Below are 21,486 nucleotides of genomic sequence, written 5' to 3' on the forward strand. Positions count from 1 at the left end.
CTTGCTAAGGCGATTTTCGGGCGATTTGGAGGAGACATTTTCAACATCTATCATGAGATAAGTTAGTTCCACTTATTGTGAGTTAAATACATGGACTACATACGGATTTTTTTAACATAAAAATATATGGAAATTGTGGAATGTTTGAAAAAACCTAGAAATGATATTTTTGAGTTTTGATCATGAAACTGGACACATGTTGAACCATTGGAGAAAATGGCAGTAACAGGTGTTGTCCAAATTTCTGGGGCTACTGCATATATCTCCAATGCAAAGGATGTTATGGTAGAAGGAGATCAACCTAAATTTGGACATGGTTAGGAAGGTGTTATGGCTAAAGTTGTTGTGGATAAAGAGGGGGAAAGTCAGGGTGCTGGAGTTGCTAAAAATACTGCTGCACTTGTTGATTTCGTTGAAAAACCAGCAGCCCTTGTAGCTACTGCTGTGCAAGCTGGGCAAATACTTCCCACAGGAAATACTGCACGTGATTTCGATGGCAAAGCTGCTACAACTCAGTTGAACTCACCTACTGAAGCTTCCAAGGATACAAGTGCAGATAATGTTCCATGGCACACAACTACAGAATTTGCACACTCAGAGGGGCAGGGGAATATTCGGATAACTAAATCTGTATTTGAACAGGCAAAGGAACAAGTTCAAGTAGCTTTTAAAGCTACTGCTGCCAACAAGGAAGTACAATTGAAAAAAACAAACATTGACACTGAAGATAGGAAGCTGTAGCAAGCAGACAAAAAACTAACTCCAAAAAAGAGTAAGCTGCAGTAGGCAAACAAATACATTCCCTCCAACGATACAGTTACTCTTTCAAAAGACTCATTGCACCCAACACATTTTCTACATGATGTTTCCATGAAATCTTCTGTAGTATCCAAAAGCTGGGCAGATAAGTTTGAAATGGAGAAAGATAATCACGCCGATTCAGCGGACAGTTATCGGGCAATTGTTACTACCAGCGTACAAAAAGTCAGTACATGTAAATCTGGCAGCAGCAGCATCGTCAAGAAGATGCTTCTGCTGTTGGTCAATCTCCTGCGCAACAACACCAGCCTATAGGCACACAAGGTGATGCACTGTTGCATCCAAATGCAGGACAACTTAAACAACATCACAATGCAGTCAATTCAAGTAATGCAGCAGTAGACTTGGAGATTTCAAACCATGAGCGGGCACTATTGGATGTTTTGGATAGTCCTAAACCTCATAGATGTGCATACTCAGCTGGCTCAAAAACAACTTCACAAAAGCTGAAAGTTTCAGTGGCAAAGAGACATGAACCATGTAGTGCAAATGAAGAGGCATGAACCATTATGGATGGTTATACAAGAAGAAGCTAATCAAAAACTTGAGGCCAACTTACGTGTTGCCATTTCCGACGAAGCAAATGAAGATGAATTGATTGAACCTTGTCCAGAAGAGGAGGATATAATTGGAGATATCTCTCCTAACCATAGTGAAAAAAAGAAGGTGACTCAAGAAATAACACAGAGGCAACTCCCAATGAGAGCTGCAAAGCAAAAAGGGGTTGCAACCTCCACATCTACGAGGTCCAATAGATCCGAGAAGAAATGAAGAATTTTGAAGATTATTTGAAGACAGTTAAAGAGGATTTTAAGGAAGTTCAAATTGAAGAACTCACAAGTTTGATAAATGAGGGGCAAGACTCTAATTTCTACATTATTTTAGTTTATCATTTTCAAAGCATCATCACTTGTAATAGCGTCATAGAGTATGTTATAAACTCTATGAAGATCATAGAATACTTGGTACTTTCAAGTTCCTATTTTTTACATGCTTGCTAGTACGCGAGGCTCTTTAAAGCCTCAATAGGATTAGTAAGGTAAGGTTTAACCCGGTTTGTGTTGCCTTGGTCCGATGCCTCTGGAAAAATATCCACACGGCTATGCGATTATATGCCCTCGTGAGACTTTGTCGGCAGCTACACCATGAATCCTCTACATGAGGCTGCCATCATAAGGCAATGTGAGGCGCAGAGGAGTAATTATATAGCCAAGGCATATGGGTAACAAGACCGGTGCTATTGTCCCCCTTATTTGTACTTTTCCCAATTATTGTATTTTTCTTTTCTTTTATTAATAAAAACTAGTCCTAGGCGCTTGCCTAGCGGATTGCCAAAAAAAATTAGGAATAAATTTTATATTTGAGTTTGTATTGTTATGAGTAGTATTTATCTTCGAGAATTTTTAGAATTTGGGTGTGTAGGCCCGGGGGTTGACTTTGTTTACTTTTCATGAGGAGTTGGGAATTGTTTCTAATTGTTAAATTATGAGTCTTGGAGTATATTTTGGTTGCTTTGGACATTCTTTAACTAGTTTCGGATCGTTGGCATTAGTTTGAGGTGTTAGAGAGGCGACGAAGCCGGTTATCGAATTTCAGAGCAAGGTGTGAGCACGTGATTTTTGTCTTGCGCGACAATCGCTCCAAAAGAAAAATAATAAAAAAATAATAATAACAAATAGGTCCTGCTGTACAAATTTGGATTTTTATATGGCACTTTGTTAATTATTTACGATTTTTACCCATTTTTATTAAAACAAAATACAAAATGTATGTGTCGTGCGTAATTTGAACCGTAGTCCGGTTGTTAAATAGGAAATCACAAAAATACGCATTTCTTTTGTCCTGATTTGTTGCCTTGTTTGATTTTACCTACTTTTAACATTTTATAAGTATGAAATAAATATGTTAAGTGCTTAATTAAGGGTATCTAGTTTTATTTAATTAGGTTGTGTATTTAGGAAATTAGAAATAAAGAAAAAAGGGGGAAAATTTGTTTTAAAACGAAATTGGGCTACAAACATTTAAAATCTGAAGCCCAAATTGAATGGCCCAATCCACCAGTCCGCACAGCCCACTCCCCAGGCAGCAAAACGACGTAGTTTAACACCAAAACTACGTCGTTTCAGTGCCAATCCATCCCAACCATTCAAACCAAGTTGATCCAACGGTCCGGATCTCTCACCCATAACCCCATTTGCCCGACCCGTTACCCGAACCAACTCTGACCCCAACATCTAAAACGACACCGTTCCACTTAAGCCCTCAGATCCAGACCGTAGATCTAGATTGATCTAACGGTTAAGATCAAGCCTTCCACCCCATATATAAACCCTTCCCCCTTCACCCCGCGCCCTAATCCAAACCCCCCTGCCTTAGGTCGTCTTCACCAGACCCCGACCCTCCAAACCCTAGCCGCCCCTGCATACCTTCGCCATGAAAGCCGGCAGCATGGACGCCGGTGACCCTACCCTTGACACCATAGATGCTCCTCGCCGTCCTGAACCCAAATCCACCAACCACACACCTCGAATCCTATCCCACCTTCTCGAATCTTCATTTGAAGATTCGAGTCAAAACTCGATCTACCCCGATCTGCCCTAAATTCATACCAGACACTCCCCAGATCCCCCTCGTGACCAAACCATACTTGGTTTGGTCCGAATCTGACCAGGGAAGCATGAATCCCAGATCTGATTTTTGAAACCATAAGGTTCCTCGTCACTGGTCCATACCCGTTCGAGCCAAAGAAATTAAGGTCTAATAGACCTTAATCGATTAAAGTCCGTTCAGCCTTAAGAAAGGCCTGACCGAGTCCGAGTTAAGGTTTTGATTTTTCGGGATTTGAGGTGAGTTCTGTTCTCTTTTCTTTGATCTATTAGTCCATGTTTGTTTTGAAAGGCTGTGATTGTTGTTGTTGTCCCCGAATTTTATCAACTATGCCCTGTCCACTTTGCCTGAACCTTTGTTGTTTGATTGAGTATCTTCTTCTACTTGTTCTGATAGTGTGTATGTATGTATTTGTTGTGCAATTAGTTGAATTCCAAATTTGTACTGATTAACTGATTCCTCGAAGCACAATTCTGTTTAGTCAGTACAATTCGAATCATGTGTCCTATACTTTTGAATGTCTGATTTTGGTGTCGATTGTACGTGTTATAACTAATATAGTCGAGTCGACATGTGTCGTCAATTAGTTTCAACTGTCTGAACAAAAATAAATCGATTTGCTTCTGTTGAACATTGCCTGAATCAATTAAGAACCAAGTTCAGTTACTTATAGTTGTTAATATGATTTCAGAAACCTAAGGCTTGGTCTGTAATTGAAATCTGAATTGATGGCATGTGCACTTGTGCACAGCATGTGCATTGTGCACAGCCTGGTTCCTGCATAAAGGGGCTTTTGATTTTAAAATAGTTTGACAGCATATGCTGTCAGATATATTCTGTTGCCCATACTTTGCTTTAGTTTAAGAAGTATTAAACCTTTTTAAAGGATAAGTCTGCCAGGGAATGTTGATGGGGGTTAATACTTAAATAACTAAGTGGAACTAAAAAGAAGAGGGCACATGGGAGGGGTGTTCTTTTGGGTCTAACAGGCTGTTAAAGGGCTGAGGTTTAGGCTTATAAATGAGACAGAGCTGAAGAGATATGGGAGAACACACATATAGAGGGAGGCACACTGTGAGGAATAATTTGAAAGAAAGAGAGGGTGATACACATTGAGAGATATACACACACACACATAGAGATAGACATTGACAAGAACAGAGTAATTTGAGAGGAGACACTTTCATGAGAGTGAAGTTCTGGAGACAGAAAACTGGGAAAGAATTTTGTTTGATAACTCCGACAGACAAAACTAGAAATTGCATTCTTTCCTGTTGTTTTGATTTCACTAAATCTGGACCTGTTTGTGCAACACTGATTTCTCCCAAATCCCAACTGAGTCTGCTTGGTTGTTGTTTGTTCTACTCGAGAACTTGGTCTAGTTGGGGTGTTTATCCCACTTCAATTGTTTTTGTGAGTTGTTTGCTGCTGCTATTCTGTTTCCTGTTGCTGCTGCTATTCTGTCCTGCTGCTACTGCTAGTCCTGTTTCTTGCTGCTGCTGATTTCCCCATCTTCTTCTTCTTCTCCTTTGCATTTTCAGTATTTCCAGGTACACATTTCGAGTCCCATTTTGGTGTTAACTGTAACAGTTCGAAAGCATGAAATGAAAGGAGTTTGAAGAAAATTTAGATGTCTGTTTTGTAATGCTCATGGTATATTGACTCCTTTTGTATAAATTGATTAGTGTGTGATTCAGTAGTGAAAGATTAGTTAGACAATACTTAATCAAGTTTTAGCTCCTTGCATCTTAGTTTATAGTTGCTTGCTAGTACAAGATGTAATGGTACAATATATAGAAGGTATGGATAATTGGTATAGAATTTTCGACTGGATTCCCGTTTAACTAATGACATGCATAGGATAGAATATTTCCACCTACACAATAATGTTCTGTGTTATTTTTTTTTCTTTTTTATCAGGACCGCTAGACAATATATAGGAACACGTTCGAATCCCCATTAGTAATAATGCCTAGCATTCAATTTCCTTAACCTAGCCTAAATAAGTCTGGTTAAGTTCAATTCGAGAAATGTTCGGATTAAGTATTGCATTCCATCCATCTCCATATAACTTCTTTGTTCGACCAAAATATTTCGTAAGGTATGGCGTCTTTTCACTTTATAAAGTAATTAGAAATTGATAGGAATCCGGTTTAGGCCAAAACATATACTTCAATTAGCATACATCTTTCTTTCTTCTATTTCTGGAAACAAAAATAATAAGAAATGTAGTCATTATAGGTTTATCCTTTTAAAAAAAAATAATGAGACGAGCCTCGCCAAATAAAAAATGTAAATTGCGGGGCCCTCAACAACTAATCATAATATTTAGAATCCAGGCTAGGCCGTTTAGTGAATCTCATGGCCTTCCACAAAATAATAACGCGTTAGACTCTTTAGGCACGGCTTAAGTAAATTATATTCTTAAATTCGGGTGCACATTGATGTGACCCAAATCCAAATCTCAACGGAGTCAGAATGTGTCGACAACCCCGGGTGCATTGATTGTGACGTGGTACGAGATGCATTTTCACGACGTTGCAATTCTTAAAAATAAATAATAATAATAAAAGCGGTTTAAACTTAATAAAAGCACATAAGTCACAACATGTATTTAAATCAGATATTTAGCCATTGTAACAATTTAAGCGACCGTGCTAGAACCACGGGATTCGAGGGTGCCTAACACCTTCCCTCGGGTCAACAGAATTCCTTACTTAGAATTTCTGGTTCGCAGACTTCATTTGGAAAAAGTCGAAAATTTCCTCGATTTGGGATTCAAGATAAACCGGTGACTTGGGACACCAAAAGCCAAACCTTTCCCAAGTGGCGACTCTGAATTAAATAAATAATCCCATTTCGAATATTGTCACTTAAATTGGAAAAACTCCCCTCGCGCATTTAACCCTTCGGGGGCGGGCGCGCAAAAAGGAGGTGTGACACAAGGTAAGTCTCATGTCTAACCATGTGAGCGGGAATTTACCCCTAGGTGTTATACTTGTTATGTGCTACATATTGTGGAAGATACGCACGTATGAGGTGACGAGTATCCGCGCGTATGCTAGAATTCTGGATTAGGTCCGGGTAGATTTAGACTCACACCATGCCTTAATTGTATTATTTGAGTTATCCTCGCTTGCTAACATGCTTTAATTATCATATTTAGCCTGATAATGGATTTGTATAGTGTATCAAACCTTTCTACCTTAAATACTTGACGAGCTACCTAGTTTGTCGTGGAACTTATACCTTCTTGTATGAATTTATCCCCCGTCATACGTATTTGTCCAAAAGCTTCTCGAATTCATAACTCACACATATATTTGTGAGGAGGGCTAGTGACCCATCAAGTTTTACTATTATTATGGGATTGGGTTGAACGCCTCAGTTGTACTATTATGGAATCGGGTCGTACGCCACGATAGTATTATGAGATGCATCTATGGTTCGAGCAGGTCTACTCTCAGCAGTGTACACAATTATTATAGGATCAGGCCATATGCCACGACAAAAAATCAAGTCATTACTCTTATGGGATCGGGCATCTCACCCCGGTAGAATCGTGCATAATATTTGATAAGAAGTTAGTTATCTGGTGTTGACCCTTATGTATCCCATTCGAGGTAGTATCCAACTATCGAGGACTTCGTGTTTATTCTTCTGTTAAGGGTCGTGTTATGCACATATATTTATTTCGTTGTTGTTATGCCTCATATCTATTTACTTTTTTTACTTGATTTATTGGACCATTAGTAAGTGTCGATATTGTCCCCTCGTCACTACTTCTTCGGGGTTAGACTAGATACTTACCATGTATGCATTGATTTACATACTCATACTACACTTTTGCACTAATTATGCAGGTACTGAGACAAGTACTTTTGGTGATCATCTGTGCGCATAGGTGCAGTTGCTTAGGAGACTTTGTGGTGAGATGCTCTTTATATTACGATCCACAGCACACGGAGTCCCTGTCCTATCCATGTGTTGTATCATGTTTATTTTCTATTTCAGACAGTTGTTGTCATAGTATTATATATTATGGTAAATGCTCATGCACCTATAACACCAGGTTTTTTGGAGATTTTAATTTTGTTCATGGTTGTATTCTGTTATGATTTCGGGTTTATATTTTGTCCACATTCGAATATTTAAAATAGTAACATCTATACCTTTTTTATGAAAATGAACGATTTTCGCTCTCTATTTCTTTAATTGTTTTGAAGACATTTTGGAATTTTTAATGATGTATTGATTTAATTGTTGGCTTGCCTAATGATAGTGTTGGGTGCCATCATAGCCTACAGTGGGTTTTGGGTTGGGACATCCATATACTTCATGCCTGGTAATGTCAATTCTTTCCTCGATATAGATTCTGATCATGCATCTTCAATGAAAATTCAAATGTTCCCATTAATTCGATAATTCTAGACCTAACTCTTTTGAATCCCCGTGTTTTGGTCTACTACTCTGGTTCAACTATTCTTCTACTAGAAGCCTACAACTTTATACTTAGTTTTCCAGAAAATATATTCTCAGGAGTCTGGATTTAGGTAATTAGCTTTTCATCTTACTTTTCATTACCCAAGACACTAAGGAATTATGAATCAGTTCGCAAATACAAAGTAAATTCTATCAAATTAAAAAAAAAAACTCCTAAACCTTGCAAGAACATTAAGAACGGTATAAAACAAGAATTTTTCCTTTAATGGCACATGTTTTAGTATATCAAATTAAGAGATCCCTTTACTACTACACCCTTGAGCTATAAACCCTCATATTAGTAATGTCGAAAACACAATATCTCTTTAAAAAATTAAATCGAACATATTGCATGCCAAAGGTAAATCACCACATTCAAATAGAAATTAAGTGAAGAAACCCTTAAGTGCAAATGTGATTCTATCACAATCCTTTCATTTCACTATTAGAGCTTTACCTTCCTTCAATTACAACATATTAGCCTAATGTTTGAGAATTTCATAATATCATTTGATGCTCTAGTATTCACATCTAGATAGCCTCTCCATTTAAAGATAATAAACTTGATGGGGTTCAAGCTTGGTTTAGCTTAAAAGAGGATGAATGAGAAATATAGGGGAAAATAAAATTTTAATTTTTCCTCCTTTACAAAGAAACATTGTCCCATATTGAAGGAGGAAAAGACTTTTGATGACTATATATGAAATTATTCTTCTTTTAGCTTTTAAAGAGTTAAGAAGAAGACAATCCTCGCGCTGCAATCATCGCTCGACTCAAATTCAGATTCGGATTTGGTCAAATTCAGATTCGGATTTTTTACCTGATTTCTTGGACCATTAGTAAGTGTCAATATTGTCCCTTCGTCACTACTTCTTCGGGGTTAGACTAGATACTTACCATGTATGCATTGATTTACATACCCATACTACACTTCTGCACTAATTATGCAGGTACTGAGACAAGTACTTTTGGTGGTCATCTGTGCGCATAGACGCAGTTGCTTAGGAGACTTTGTGCTGAGATGCTATTTATATTACGATCCGCAGTGCATGGAGTCCCTGTCCTATCCATGTGTTGTATGATGTTTATTTTCTATTTCAGACAGTTGTTGTCATAGTATTATATATTATGGTAAATGCTCATGCACCTGTAACACCAGATTTTGGAGATTTTAATTTTGTTCATGGTTGTATTCTATTATGATTTCGGGTTTATATTTTGTCCACATTCGAATATTTAAAATAGTAACATCTATGCTTTTTTTATGAAAACGAACGATTTTCGCTCTCTATTTCTTTAATTGTTTTGAAGACATTTTGGAATTTTTAATGACGTATTGATTTAATTGTTGGCTTGCCTAATGATAGTGTTGGGTGTCATCATAGCCTACAGTGGGTTTTGGGTTGTGACATCCATATACTTCATGCCTGGTAATGTCAATTCTTTCTTCGATATAGATTCTAATCATGCATTTTCAATGAAAATTCAAATGTTCCCATTAATTCGATAATTCTAGACCTAACTCGTTTGAATCCCCATATTTTGGTCTACTACTCTGGTTCAACTATTATTCTTGTAGAAGCCTACAACTTTATACTTAGTTTTCCAGAAAATATATTCTCAGGAGTCTGGATTTAAGTAATTAGCTTTTCATCTTAATTTTCATTATGCAAGACACTGAGGAATTATGAATCAGTTCGCAAATACAAAGTAAATTCTATCAAATTAAAAAAAACAACCTCCTAAACCTTGCAAGAACATTAAGAACTGTATAAAACAAGAATTTTTCCTTCAATGGCACATGTTTTAGTATATCAAATTTAGAGATCCCTTTACTGCTACACCCTTGAGTTATAAACCCTCCTATTAGTAATGTCGAAAACACAATATCTCTTTAAAAAATTAAATCGAACATATTGCATGCCAAAGGTAAATCACCACATTCAAATACAAATTAAGTGAAGAAACCCTTAAGTGCAAATGTGATTCTATCACAATCCTTTCATTTCAGTATTAGAGCTTTACCTTCCTTCAATTACAACATATTAGCCTAATGTTTAAGAATTTCATAATATCATTTGATGCTCTAGTATTCACATCTAGATAGTCTCTCCAATTAAAGATAATAAACTTGATGGGGTTCAAGCTTGGTTTAGCTTAAAAGAGGATGAATGAGAAATATAGGGGAAAATAAAATTTTAATTTTTCCTCCTTTACAAAGGAACATTGTCCCATATTGAAGGAGGAAAAGACTTTTGATGGCTATATATGCAATTATTCTTCTTTTAGCTTTTAAAGAGTTAAGAAGAAGGCAAGCCTCGCGCTGCAATAATCGCTCGACTCAAATTCAGATTCGTATTTGGTCAAATGATTGATTGATTAATTTTTTGGACAAATTTTTTTTGTTAATATTAAATTAACTTAATAATATTTTAATCCAAATTAGCTATTTTTTGTAACAGTAAATTAATTTTCCTCTGCGTTTTGATTTTCCATTTTATTTTGCGTAAATAGCCATTTATGCAATGGCCGTTTTAAAGGAACAGTCATAACAGACATTCTGAAGAGTTGCACCTCTTCGTTTAAACTCAACTTGATGGCTATAAATAGCAGACCATTCCCTCAGATTTTCCTTATGAAAATTCTGAAATATCCTTCTTTCTTCTGCATTATTTTAACTATAAAGAAAGCAATAGTAAGTGTGATTTGCTCCAGATCATTGTGTTCACTTAATCACAAGGGTTTGAAGTACCGTTATACCAGTGTGTAATCCGTTCTATCTTGAGAAGAAATAATCCACAACCTCGGGTACTAGGAAAAAGATTAAGTTCTTTAAGAAAATTCTATGAATTCAGTGGGCTCAGATTAAATTCTATTTCTTCTACATTTCTATTTATACATTATTTTTCCTTCTCCAGAATTATTTTGACAAATACAGTATACTAGCAAGCTTAATGAACTTAATTTTTATATTCTTTATTTGTGTTATACGCATTGTTCTGGAGACTAAAACCTGTGTGGTTTTCTACTCCCATTTTGGAGATTAAAGCCTTCGTGTCTTTCTACTCCATTTGTTTACTTTAACGTATATTCTGTTTTGGTTTACTATCTATTATTTGGAAATTAAAATCCTAGAGATGTTCTAATCCTTTGGAAATTAAAAGCTACGTTAATTTCTACTCCAGTTTTGTTCAGTTTGAAGATATAAAAACTTCGCCGTATATTAAACATTTATTTGTGTCATTCTTTTATAGAAATAACGATTGAGAACGGAAACCAGCCTGTTCATATGGTGACTGCCAATGCATCGACAAGCCGAACAACACTAGTATTGGCACCGGCAGGAAAGCCTGAAAAAAATTTCGGGACTGACTTCAAGCGGTGGCAGCAGAAGATGTTCTTCTACATGACGACTTTAAGTCTACGAAAGTTCATTAAGAAAGATGTTCCTATTCTGCCTGATGAAACTCCAGACAATGAATGTTTTCTCGTGACTGAGCTGTGGAAGCATCCTGATTTTTTGTGCAAGAATTACATTCTTAGCGGACTGGAGGACGATTTGTATAATGTTTATAGTAACATGGAGACATCAAAAGAACTGTGGATTGCGCTTGAAAAAAAATACAAAACTGAGGATGCCGGGTTGAAGAAATTTGCTGCTGCAAAATATTTGGACTACAAAAGGGTAGATATCAAGTCTGTTATTATCCAAGTCCAGGAATTGCAAGTTATTATTCAAGATCTCCTTACTGAAGGTATAAGTCAAATTAATACTTATGTCAAATGTATTAATTATATTAGAGAAAATCCATAAAGACTTCATTCAATTTGTCCTACAAAATTATTTACACACCTAAACTTTACGGGTATCATAGTACCACCCTATTCTTATTCAAAGTAAAATTAGTACCTCCTTCAAAGGTGAGGTGGAAGAGAAACTAATTTTACCTTACTCAAAGCGCGTGGAAGGCTAAGAAAATGTAAAAAGCTACTTAAATTTTACATATGTTAATTTTTCATTAATTGTTACATTTAATTACACTTAATTGGTTGTATTTGGTGTAATACTAACCCTTTTTATTTTCATTTTCCTGTTTTCTTTTCTTCTCCTTCCTCTTTCCTTTTCTTCTTTCTCTTTCCTCCATTGTCACAAGAGAGTAGCACCATACAATCATAATCGTAACAGAACAAAACTTAAGGATTGATAGCTCTTTATACACATATTTTATCTTCTCCTCCACCTCCAATTGTTCTTCACAGCTTGGCCGGAGCAAACAACCAAGGTGAAAACGAAAATCCAACACTTTATTGGATATTTTTTAGCTTCCTCTTGCTTTGCGGTTGTGCTCTATACATTAACTTTACTTTATATATTTATCTTTTGACCAAGATGGAAGAAGAAAATTGACGAAAAAACCCAAAAAGAGAGACCATTTTCTTGTCAATATAGTCAGCTAGTTTCTCTTGCAAAGGTTCAATCAATAAAACTTTTTCTGAAAAAGTCACTTCTTTAGTTGTAATTTGGTTTCCCATGGAGATCCGACAAATGTGACTGAAATTTCTTCGGCAAGCTGGAAAAGTTGATAAAAATATTTGGAATATTTTTAAGTAGAGAAAGAAAGGTTCGGTTGGGGGAGGGGGACGATTATTCCGGTCAAAGAAAGAAAAAAAATAAAAAACCCTGCGAAAATGCCACGTGTCAGCGCGTGTAAACACTACTTGGGTAGAATTTGGTTGTGGCATTTTAGGGGTTAAATAAATTTATTTTAGATAAGAAAGGGTAGTAATAGAACACCCATAAAGTTTAGATGTGTAAATAATTTTTCAGGACAAGTTCAATGAGGTCTTTATGCATTTTCTCATTATATTATTATTACTAATAGAATTTTCATTGAAGGTCTTGTCAGCAACGAAGCAGTCCAAGTTGCAGCGATGATTGAGAAGTTGTCTTCTTTGTGGAAGGACTTCAAAAATTACTTGAAACACAAACGCAAGGAGATGTCTCTTGAAGATCTCATTGTCCGGTTGAGGATCGAAGAGGACAACAAAGTTTCTGAAAAGAAAGGTCGTCGAAACTCAACAATAATGGGAGCAAACATTGTTGATAAAACGAGGAAGAAGCATTTTGGACCAAAAGGAAACCCAAGCAAGAAGTGGTTCAAAGGAAATTACTACAATTGTGGGAAAGCTGGACACAAATCTGTAGATTGTTGTGCTCCAAGGAAAGTCAAGAAGAAGGGTCAAGAAAACATGGTTGAAAAGCACGAGGATATTAATGACTTGTGTGATATGCTTTCTGAATGCAACCTGGTAGGAAATCCTAAGGAATGGTGGATTGATTCTAGAGCCACTCGCCCTGTTTGTTCTGTTAGAGAAGCATTTGCTACATATGCTCCCGTGGACCCGAAGAGATGCTTTCTATAAAAATTCTGCAATGGCCAAGATTGAAGGGCGTGACAAGATATTTTTGAAAATGACTTCTGGCAAGGTGGTGACTCTGAACAATGTCCTTCATGTTCCTGAAATTAGGAAGAACTTAGTCTCTACTGCACTTCTCGTCAAGAACGGGTTTAAGTGAATTTTTGTATCTGATAAGGTTGTAATAAGTAAGAATGAGATGTTTCAAACTAAATGTAATGGTCGTTGAGAATAATAAAATTTTGACTTCTTCTTACTTACACAGATATTTGCGACATGAAGTCAATATCATCACGCAGTGGAAAGAAGTATTTCATAACTTTTATTGATGATAGTACTCGATATTATTATGTTTACTTATTTAATAGTAAAGATGAAGCAATAGATGCATTCAAACAATACAAAAATGAAGTTGAAACTCAACTTAACAAGTAAAACAAATTGATAAAAAATGATAAGGGTAGTGAATATGAATCTCCTTTTGAAAAATATATTTAGAATATGGAATTGTTCATCAAACAACGGCCCCTTACACACCCCAGTCCAATGAGATTGCGGAAAGAAAGAATCGTTTATTAAAAGAGATGATGAATGACTTGTTAATAAGTTCTGGTTTGCCACAGAACTTGTGGGGGCAAGCCATTCTTACGAATAACCGGATACTAAATCGAGTACCCTATAGCAAAACGCAATTCATTCCATATAAAAAATGGAAAGGAAGGAAGCCCAACTTGTATTATTTTAAAGCGTTGGAGTATTTAGCAAAAGTGTAAGTTCCTAAACCCAAAAGGGTAAAGATAGGACCAAAAACTGTTGATTTTTGTTTTCATAGGATATGCCACCAATAGTAAAGCATATCAATTTATGGTTCATAAATTAGAAAATCCCGACATTCATAATAATATAGTTATAGAATTAGATACTACTGAGTTCTTCGAAAATATATATCTGTATAAAAAGGAATGTTAGTCGATTGGTGAAGGATTTAAACGACCTCGGGAATAACAAAAGAAAGTACGTCTAATCAGGAAGATCCAAGACATAGTAAACGTCAAAGAACATCTACATCATTTGGACCATATTTTGTGACTTTCTTATTATAAAAAGAGCCTCGAACATTTAAAAAGCTATGTCTTCTTCGGAATCATTATTTTGGAAAGAGACAGTCAATAGTAAAATAGAATCCATATTGAACAACCATACATGTGAATTGGTTAATCTTCCTCTTGGAAATAAACCATTGGGTTCTAAATAAATTTTTAAGTTGAAAAAGAAATATGATGACACTATTGATAAATATAAGGTAAGACTTGTGTTCAAAGGACATAGACAACGAGAAGTTCTTGACTATTTTGATACATACTCTCCATTTACAAGAATTATGTCCATACGAACGTTAGTAGCATTAGTTGCGGTTTATGGTCTTGAAATTCATCAAATGGACGTTAAGACGACCTTTTTAAGTGGAGATTTAGAGGAAGAAATATACATGGAATAACCTGACGGGTTTGTGGTTCATGTAAAGAAAAGAAGGTATGTAGACTTGTTAAATCCCTTTACGGACTAAAAAAGCACCCAAACATTAGTATGTGAAATTTGACCAAACAATATTATCAAATGGTTTTAAGATAAATAAATGTGATACATGTGTGTACATTAAAAATGTTCCAAATCACATAGTCATTGTTTGCTTATATGTGAATGATATTTCCAATGTAAATGCGACTAAGTGTATGCTAACTAGCAAGTTAGTATGAAGGACTTGGGATTTGCCGATTTAATTCTGGGTATTAAGGTCCATAAGACTCCTCAAAGTCTGGCATTGTAACAATCTCATTATATTAAAATAGTACTTGAAAAATCCAAGCACTTAGATTTTAAAGTTACAAAGACTCCAATTGACGTGAATATTGCACTAGCAAAGAGCATAGGCCAAAACATATCACAGTTGGATTATTCTTGTATGTTGGGGTGTTTAATGCATATCATAAATTGTTCACGATTAAAATAACTTGTGTTATAAGTAAATTGAGTCGATACACGAATCCAGGTCAATCTCATTGGATGGCAATAAAACGAGTTTTGGGATATTTAGAACATACCTAGGACTTTGCTTTGCACTATTGTAAATATCCCGGGGCGATAGAGGGATACTGTGATGCAAATTGGATCACCGGTTCAACTGATTCTAAGTCCACAAGTGGATATATATTCACTATTGGTAGAGGAATGGTATTTTTGAAGTCGTCCAAACAAACTTGTACTGCCCGCTCTACAATGGAGGCTGAGTTCATAGCCTTAGATAAAGCAGGTGAAGAAGTTGAATGGCTCCGAAATTTTTTGGAAGATATTCCATTTTGGCCCAAACCATTGGCCCCAATATGTATACATTGTGATAGTCAAGCGACAATTGGAAGGACTGGGAGCGTTATATATAACGGTAAATATCATCACATACGATGAAGATATAAAAATGTTAGGCAATTACTCTCTAGAGGAATTATCACAATTGACTACGTAAAGTCAAGCGATAATGTATCAGATCCACTTATGAAATGACTAACTAGAGAGGTAGTTGAGAAATCATCAATGGGAATAGGATTATGGCCGATGACAAGTCATTGTGGCGGTAACGCTACCTAGAAAACTAGATATCCCAAGATCTAGGTTCAAGGAGATCAAACAAAGTTATTAATGACGGTTCAACATTGTCAACTAAAATTTTTGTCCATTCTCGTGATGAGACAATGTTCAGCGATAAAGCATTTAGGCTTTTTAATGGCTTCTAAATTTAATACGGGGTATATCAAATAGTTTATATACGGGATGATATATTTAGGAATCACCTATGTAAGTATGAAGCGTTAGCCGCTACAAAGAGGATTTTGGAAGGCCAGTTCTCTATGCACTTATGAAACCAGGCGGTGTTCATGGCTGAAACAAATACAACAATGAGAACCAAACCCGGTTAAGGTTTGATTGTGTAACTTATGGTTGTCTAGGTATAAAAAACGTTTGACAATTCAAAGATATCAAATCTACCGATTGACCGAGTATATCAGGTATAAGTTCACTACGGAAAGTTCAAAAGGAAACCTATTGATCCAAATACGAATAACCCTTGCTTGCAAATCACATAGTTTCTCATGCATATTTTCATGATATAGCCTATCCCTATTCATATGGGGAATTGTTGGGTTTCAAGCTTGGTTTAGCTTAAAAGTGGGTGAATGAGAAATGGATGGAAAAATAAAATTTTGATTTTCCCTCCTTGACAAAGGGACATTGTCCCATATTGGAGGAGGAAAAAAATTTTGATGGGTATATATACAATTGCTCTACTTCAAGCTCTTAAAGAGTTAAGAAGAAGGCAAGCCTCACGCCATCATCGTCGTCGCTCGCTCGACTCGGCTTCGGCTTCCGATTTGGATTTGGATTTGGTTAAATGATCGATTGATTGATTAATTTCTTGGATCAAATTTATTTGTTAATATTAAGATTAATGTAATAATATTTTACTCCAAGTTAGCCATTTTTGTGACGGTAAATTAATTTTCCTCCGTGTTTTGATTTTCTATTTTATTTTGCCTAAATGGCCAAGTAATGACCGTTTTACGTGAACAGTCATAACAGACACTCTAAAGAGTTGCACCTCTTCGTTAAAACTCAACATGTTGGCTATAAATAGCATACCATTCCCTCATATTTTCCTTACGAAAATTCTAAAATATCCTTCTTTCTTCTGCATTGTTTTAACTACAAAGAAAGTAATAGTAAGTGTGATTTGCTACTAATCATTGTGTTTGCTGAAACACTAAGGTTTGAAGTACTGCTACACCAGTATGTAATCCGTTCTATCCTGGGAGGAAATAATCCACACCTCGGGTTCTAGGAAGGGATTAAGTTCCTTAAGGAAACACTGTGAATTCAGTAGGCTCAGATTAAATTCTATTTCTTCTACATTTCTATTTATACGTTATTTTCCTTCTCCAGAATTATTTTGACAAATACAGTATACTAGCAAGCTTAAGGAACTTAATTTTTATATTTTGTGTTTGTGTTATACGTACTGTTCTGAAGACTAAAACTTGTGTGGTTTTCTACTCCCATTTTGGAGATTAAAGCCTTTGTGGTTTTTTGCTCCATTTTTTTACTTCAACATATATTCTGTTTTGGTTTACTATCTATTATTTGAAAATTAAAATCCTAGCGATGTTCTACTTTATTGGAGATTAAATCTACGTGATTTTCCACTCCAGTTTTATTCGGTTTGAAGATATAAAAACTTCATCGTATATTAAAATTTTGTTTGTGTCATTCTTTTATAGAAATGACGACTGAGAACGGAAACCATCCTATTCCGATGGTGACTGCCAATGCATCTATAACGATCCAGCCGGTTTGAGAAATTAAGCTTCATTCAGCAGCGTAAGGTCTGGAACAACTTCATAATATGAGTATAGACTTACGTGTATGGTTGAATTCAGTTAACGGATGATTCAGAGTCGAATTGGAAGAAGGAATCTAGTTTTGGAAGCTTAAGCGGTGAGAATTTCACTGGAATTTGACTTTTGAGTAAACATCCCCGAAATGGTTTTTGGGTGATCTCAACATTTTTGTATGGTGATTTTGGGTTTAGGCGCACATCCAGATTCAGATTTGGAGGTCCGTAGGGTAATTTGAGGCATTTCGGCGAAAGTTGGAAAAGTTGAAGTTTGGAAAATGGAAAAGTTTGACCCATAGTTGACTTTTGTGTTATCGGGGTCGGAATGCAATTCTGAGAGTTGGAACAGCTCCGTCTTATCATTTGGGACTTGTCTGCAAAATTTGGCATCATTCCGGGTTGGTTTGATTGGTTTCAGCACGAGTTTTCAAAGTTGGAAGATTTGGAAGTTCATAGTTCGATTCATGGCGCGATTTATATTTCCTGCAATGATTGATGTGATTTGAGACCTCGAGCGAGTCCGTTTTAGGTTATAGAACTTTTTGTGTGTTTAGACGGGGTCCCGAGGGCCTCTGGGGTGTTCCGGACGAGTTCCGGATGTTTTACATGGTTTTGAGCATGTCTGATTTCTGGTATTTTCGCACCTGCGACCTTGGAGCACAAGTGCGGCTCCGCTTCTGTGGCTGATGCATAACAAACCAGCTCTCATCTTATCCTCTAGAAACTTCCTCCTTACAGAAAATGATTCCCTCAAATCCCAAATGCCAAAAATAACCCCTAACATCCTTGTTTTTACATTCAAAATGCAAACCTGGGCCAAATTAACCTAAGACCCAAATGAACAGGTCTCTCAGCCGGGTCAATGATGACCACAGTCAATACAAAAACCCAAACAATCAAAAAAAATCAAACAAAAAGATCAAATTCAGAAAATAGAATACAAACAAACAATTCAGACTCTTACAATTAAACCTAACTTAACTATCAAATTAAGATGGATTCTACTACATAATAAAACGAAACAGAACAATGAAGCGAATAAAATAAAATAAAATAAAAAGAACAGAAAATACTACAATGAACAAAGTCGCGAGAAAAATAAGGGAAAGTACCAATTTACACCGGAATGCCTTGACAAAATGAAACGAACCGACGAACGATGATGGGAGTAGACATTTGGCCGGAATCCGATGAGTTCATCAAAATCTGGCGTCGTCGGAATGAACTAAAACCAATGCCAATCGATTGCTCTCGTTAAGAGAAATCGACTAACGTAGGTTATAGGTCAAAGCGAGCCGGAACTTGCGTGGAATTAGAAAAAGAGAATAAGTAAGGGTTTGAACTTCCTAGATTTGGAATTGGGGGAATTTCGTTGGGATTTTTGGGAAATAGATGCGGGGATAGGATTTATAAGGGCCTGGGGGTTGCGTGGTATGAATTTGGGGTGGTTTGGAGCCTGCCGTCGGCCAGTAGGAACTTGGGAATTTTGGGGCGGCGATTAGTGTTTTGGTTCTAAGTTTGAGAGGTGTGAAGTGAGGCGGATGGAACTGGGGGGCTAGGGCTTGTTCCGACAATCTTATATCGTGCTTGTAACCAGTTCCCATCCGTTTGATGAGAAGAAACTCAATGGATGGGATTGGTTTGATCCAAATGGCGTCGTTTGGTGAGGACTAGGGACAGGACCGGGTATTTTGTATGGGTTGGGGCGGGTAATGAGAAGAAATGACTTGGGACTTAATGAATTGGCCCTAAAACAACAACCCCTTTTGACTCCAATTCCTTTTTCCTTTTTTCCAATTTGTTTTCCTTTTCTTCTTTTTCTTTTTCTTTTTTCTAAATTAATAAAAGATCCCAAATTAACACCAAATTAAACTAAGTTGTAAAATTAACAAATTATCAAATTACAAAATTTATCAAAATTATTTGATCCTATCTTAAAAGAGAAAAGATCAATAATCTAAAAATTAAAGACAATAATTGCAAAAACAAACCAATTTTGTGATTTTTATGTTTTAACAAAACAAACAACTAACTAATTAACCCTGGAACTTGTAGAATAAAACTTAAATGCAATGCGTGATATTTTTGTACTTTTCATGACTTTTAATGGAAATTAAAAATGCACATATTTTTGTGCTTGAATTTATGGGAGTAATCCATATAGGGCAAAAATTATGTGCTCATAGTGTTTTTAGCATCCACTATTTGTGAACAATTGCAGTCCACTCCTTCTCACTGTTCCCTGCACATATAACTCATGGGTTAGATTTAGGAACTCAAACTAGTTTGGGTCCCTTGTTATGAGAAAAGGGATGGATGAGGGCTTTTCTAGTCCATGTAGGCAATATTCGTTTCTTGCGAGTGGAACCTGGTCCCTCTTTAGTAGTCACTTTTTCAGTAAACACTTCTTCTGTACAGATTGAACCCTGTCCTGGCAATTTTCCGTGAAGTGCTCATTGTTCCCACAGTGGGTACAAAGCCAGTTATCTGGAATTGTGACATACTTGCTATGAGGGTTGTAAGGAGTTTCCTCCTTTTGGAACCCGATTCCTTGCCCGTTTCCACTATTGTTGAAGTACATGACAGTGACAACATCTGAGGACCAGGTCCACTTCAGAGATTTCTTAAGATCAATTTTGACTTTCTCCAATTCAGCTTGATGTTGCCGATTTTTCTCAAGTTCACCACATAAACTAGTTTTCATATCATTTAATTCCTTTTCAAGCTTGATATGTGTCTCACTATCTACTTCCTTCCCTTTCCTGAGACTCGCAATCCTATGTTCTCTATTGAGTCCCTCAATGGTTTCCTCTATGTCAGTGATTATCACTAAAAATTCATCCCTCTCTTGCTCAGTAGCAGCAATTTTCTCTTCTAGAGTGTGTTTCTCATTGCTAAGACCTTCTATTGTTTCCTTCAAATCAACGACCACTACCATCAGGTCATCTCTTTAATTTTCTACACAATTTATTTTTTCATTCAAAACTTCCTTTTCCTTTTCAAGATTAGCTATGGTCTCATTTAGGTCCACTACACAGACCACCAGATCCTCTCTAGATTGTTCAGCTTCTCCTAGTTCTATGGTCAGGATCTCCTTATCATTATCAAGGCTATAATATGCATCAATTAGAACATTTGTTAATGATCTTAATTTCATAGAAGAGTAGGATTTCAGATTTATCTGAACAACCCTGAAATTTACCTTATCATCTTTATCTTCATCATCATCATCAAACTGAGCCATCAGCGCAAACAGTGAGTCATACTTCATTGCTTTAGTTTCCACTACCATCATGGAGCTATTTTCTACATCTGGTTCTCTTTCTGATTCACTGGAGGAGTCTCCCCAGGCAGCAAAAGCCTACTTCACAATATTGTCAGCTGCACTTTTTCGACTGAATTGTTTGTCTGGAACCTGGTTCCTTTTTGCTACTTTGTCAGGGTTTTGTTTGTATTGCTCCTGTTTCAGAAGTGGACAGTCTTTGATGAAATGCCCTAGCTTTCCGCACTTGTGACAGAGATCATTGTTCCTTGCCTTACTTGAGCTGCCCCTCTTTGGTATACCACTATTCCTTCGAACCATCTTTTGAAGCCTTTTAGTAAGATAGTCCATATCACTATCTTCTTCACTTGAGTCACAGCTTTCAGCCTTGAGTACCAGGTTCTTTTCCTTCTTTGGCTCTCTCCTTTCACTGTTTTTCTTTCTTTTCATCTCG

At 36.4% G+C, this 21,486-nt stretch overlaps 1 protein-coding gene across 1 annotated transcript; it reads left to right on the forward strand.

Moving 5' to 3' along the window:
• Nucleotides 1-11,197: 11,197 nt before the first annotated feature.
• LOC138869148 (uncharacterized) lies at nucleotides 11,198-13,332 on the forward strand. Its single transcript, XM_070146744.1, has 2 exons — nucleotides 11,198-11,663; nucleotides 12,806-13,332. Exons 1-2 carry the CDS (start codon nucleotides 11,198-11,200, stop codon nucleotides 13,330-13,332), a joined length of 993 nt encoding a protein of 330 aa, XP_070002845.1.
• Nucleotides 13,333-21,486: the final 8,154 nt, after the last annotated feature.

Source organism: Nicotiana sylvestris, chromosome 5 (assembly GCF_000393655.2).
Source record: "Nicotiana sylvestris chromosome 5, ASM39365v2, whole genome shotgun sequence".
NCBI classification, from domain to species: domain Eukaryota; kingdom Viridiplantae; phylum Streptophyta; class Magnoliopsida; order Solanales; family Solanaceae; genus Nicotiana; species Nicotiana sylvestris.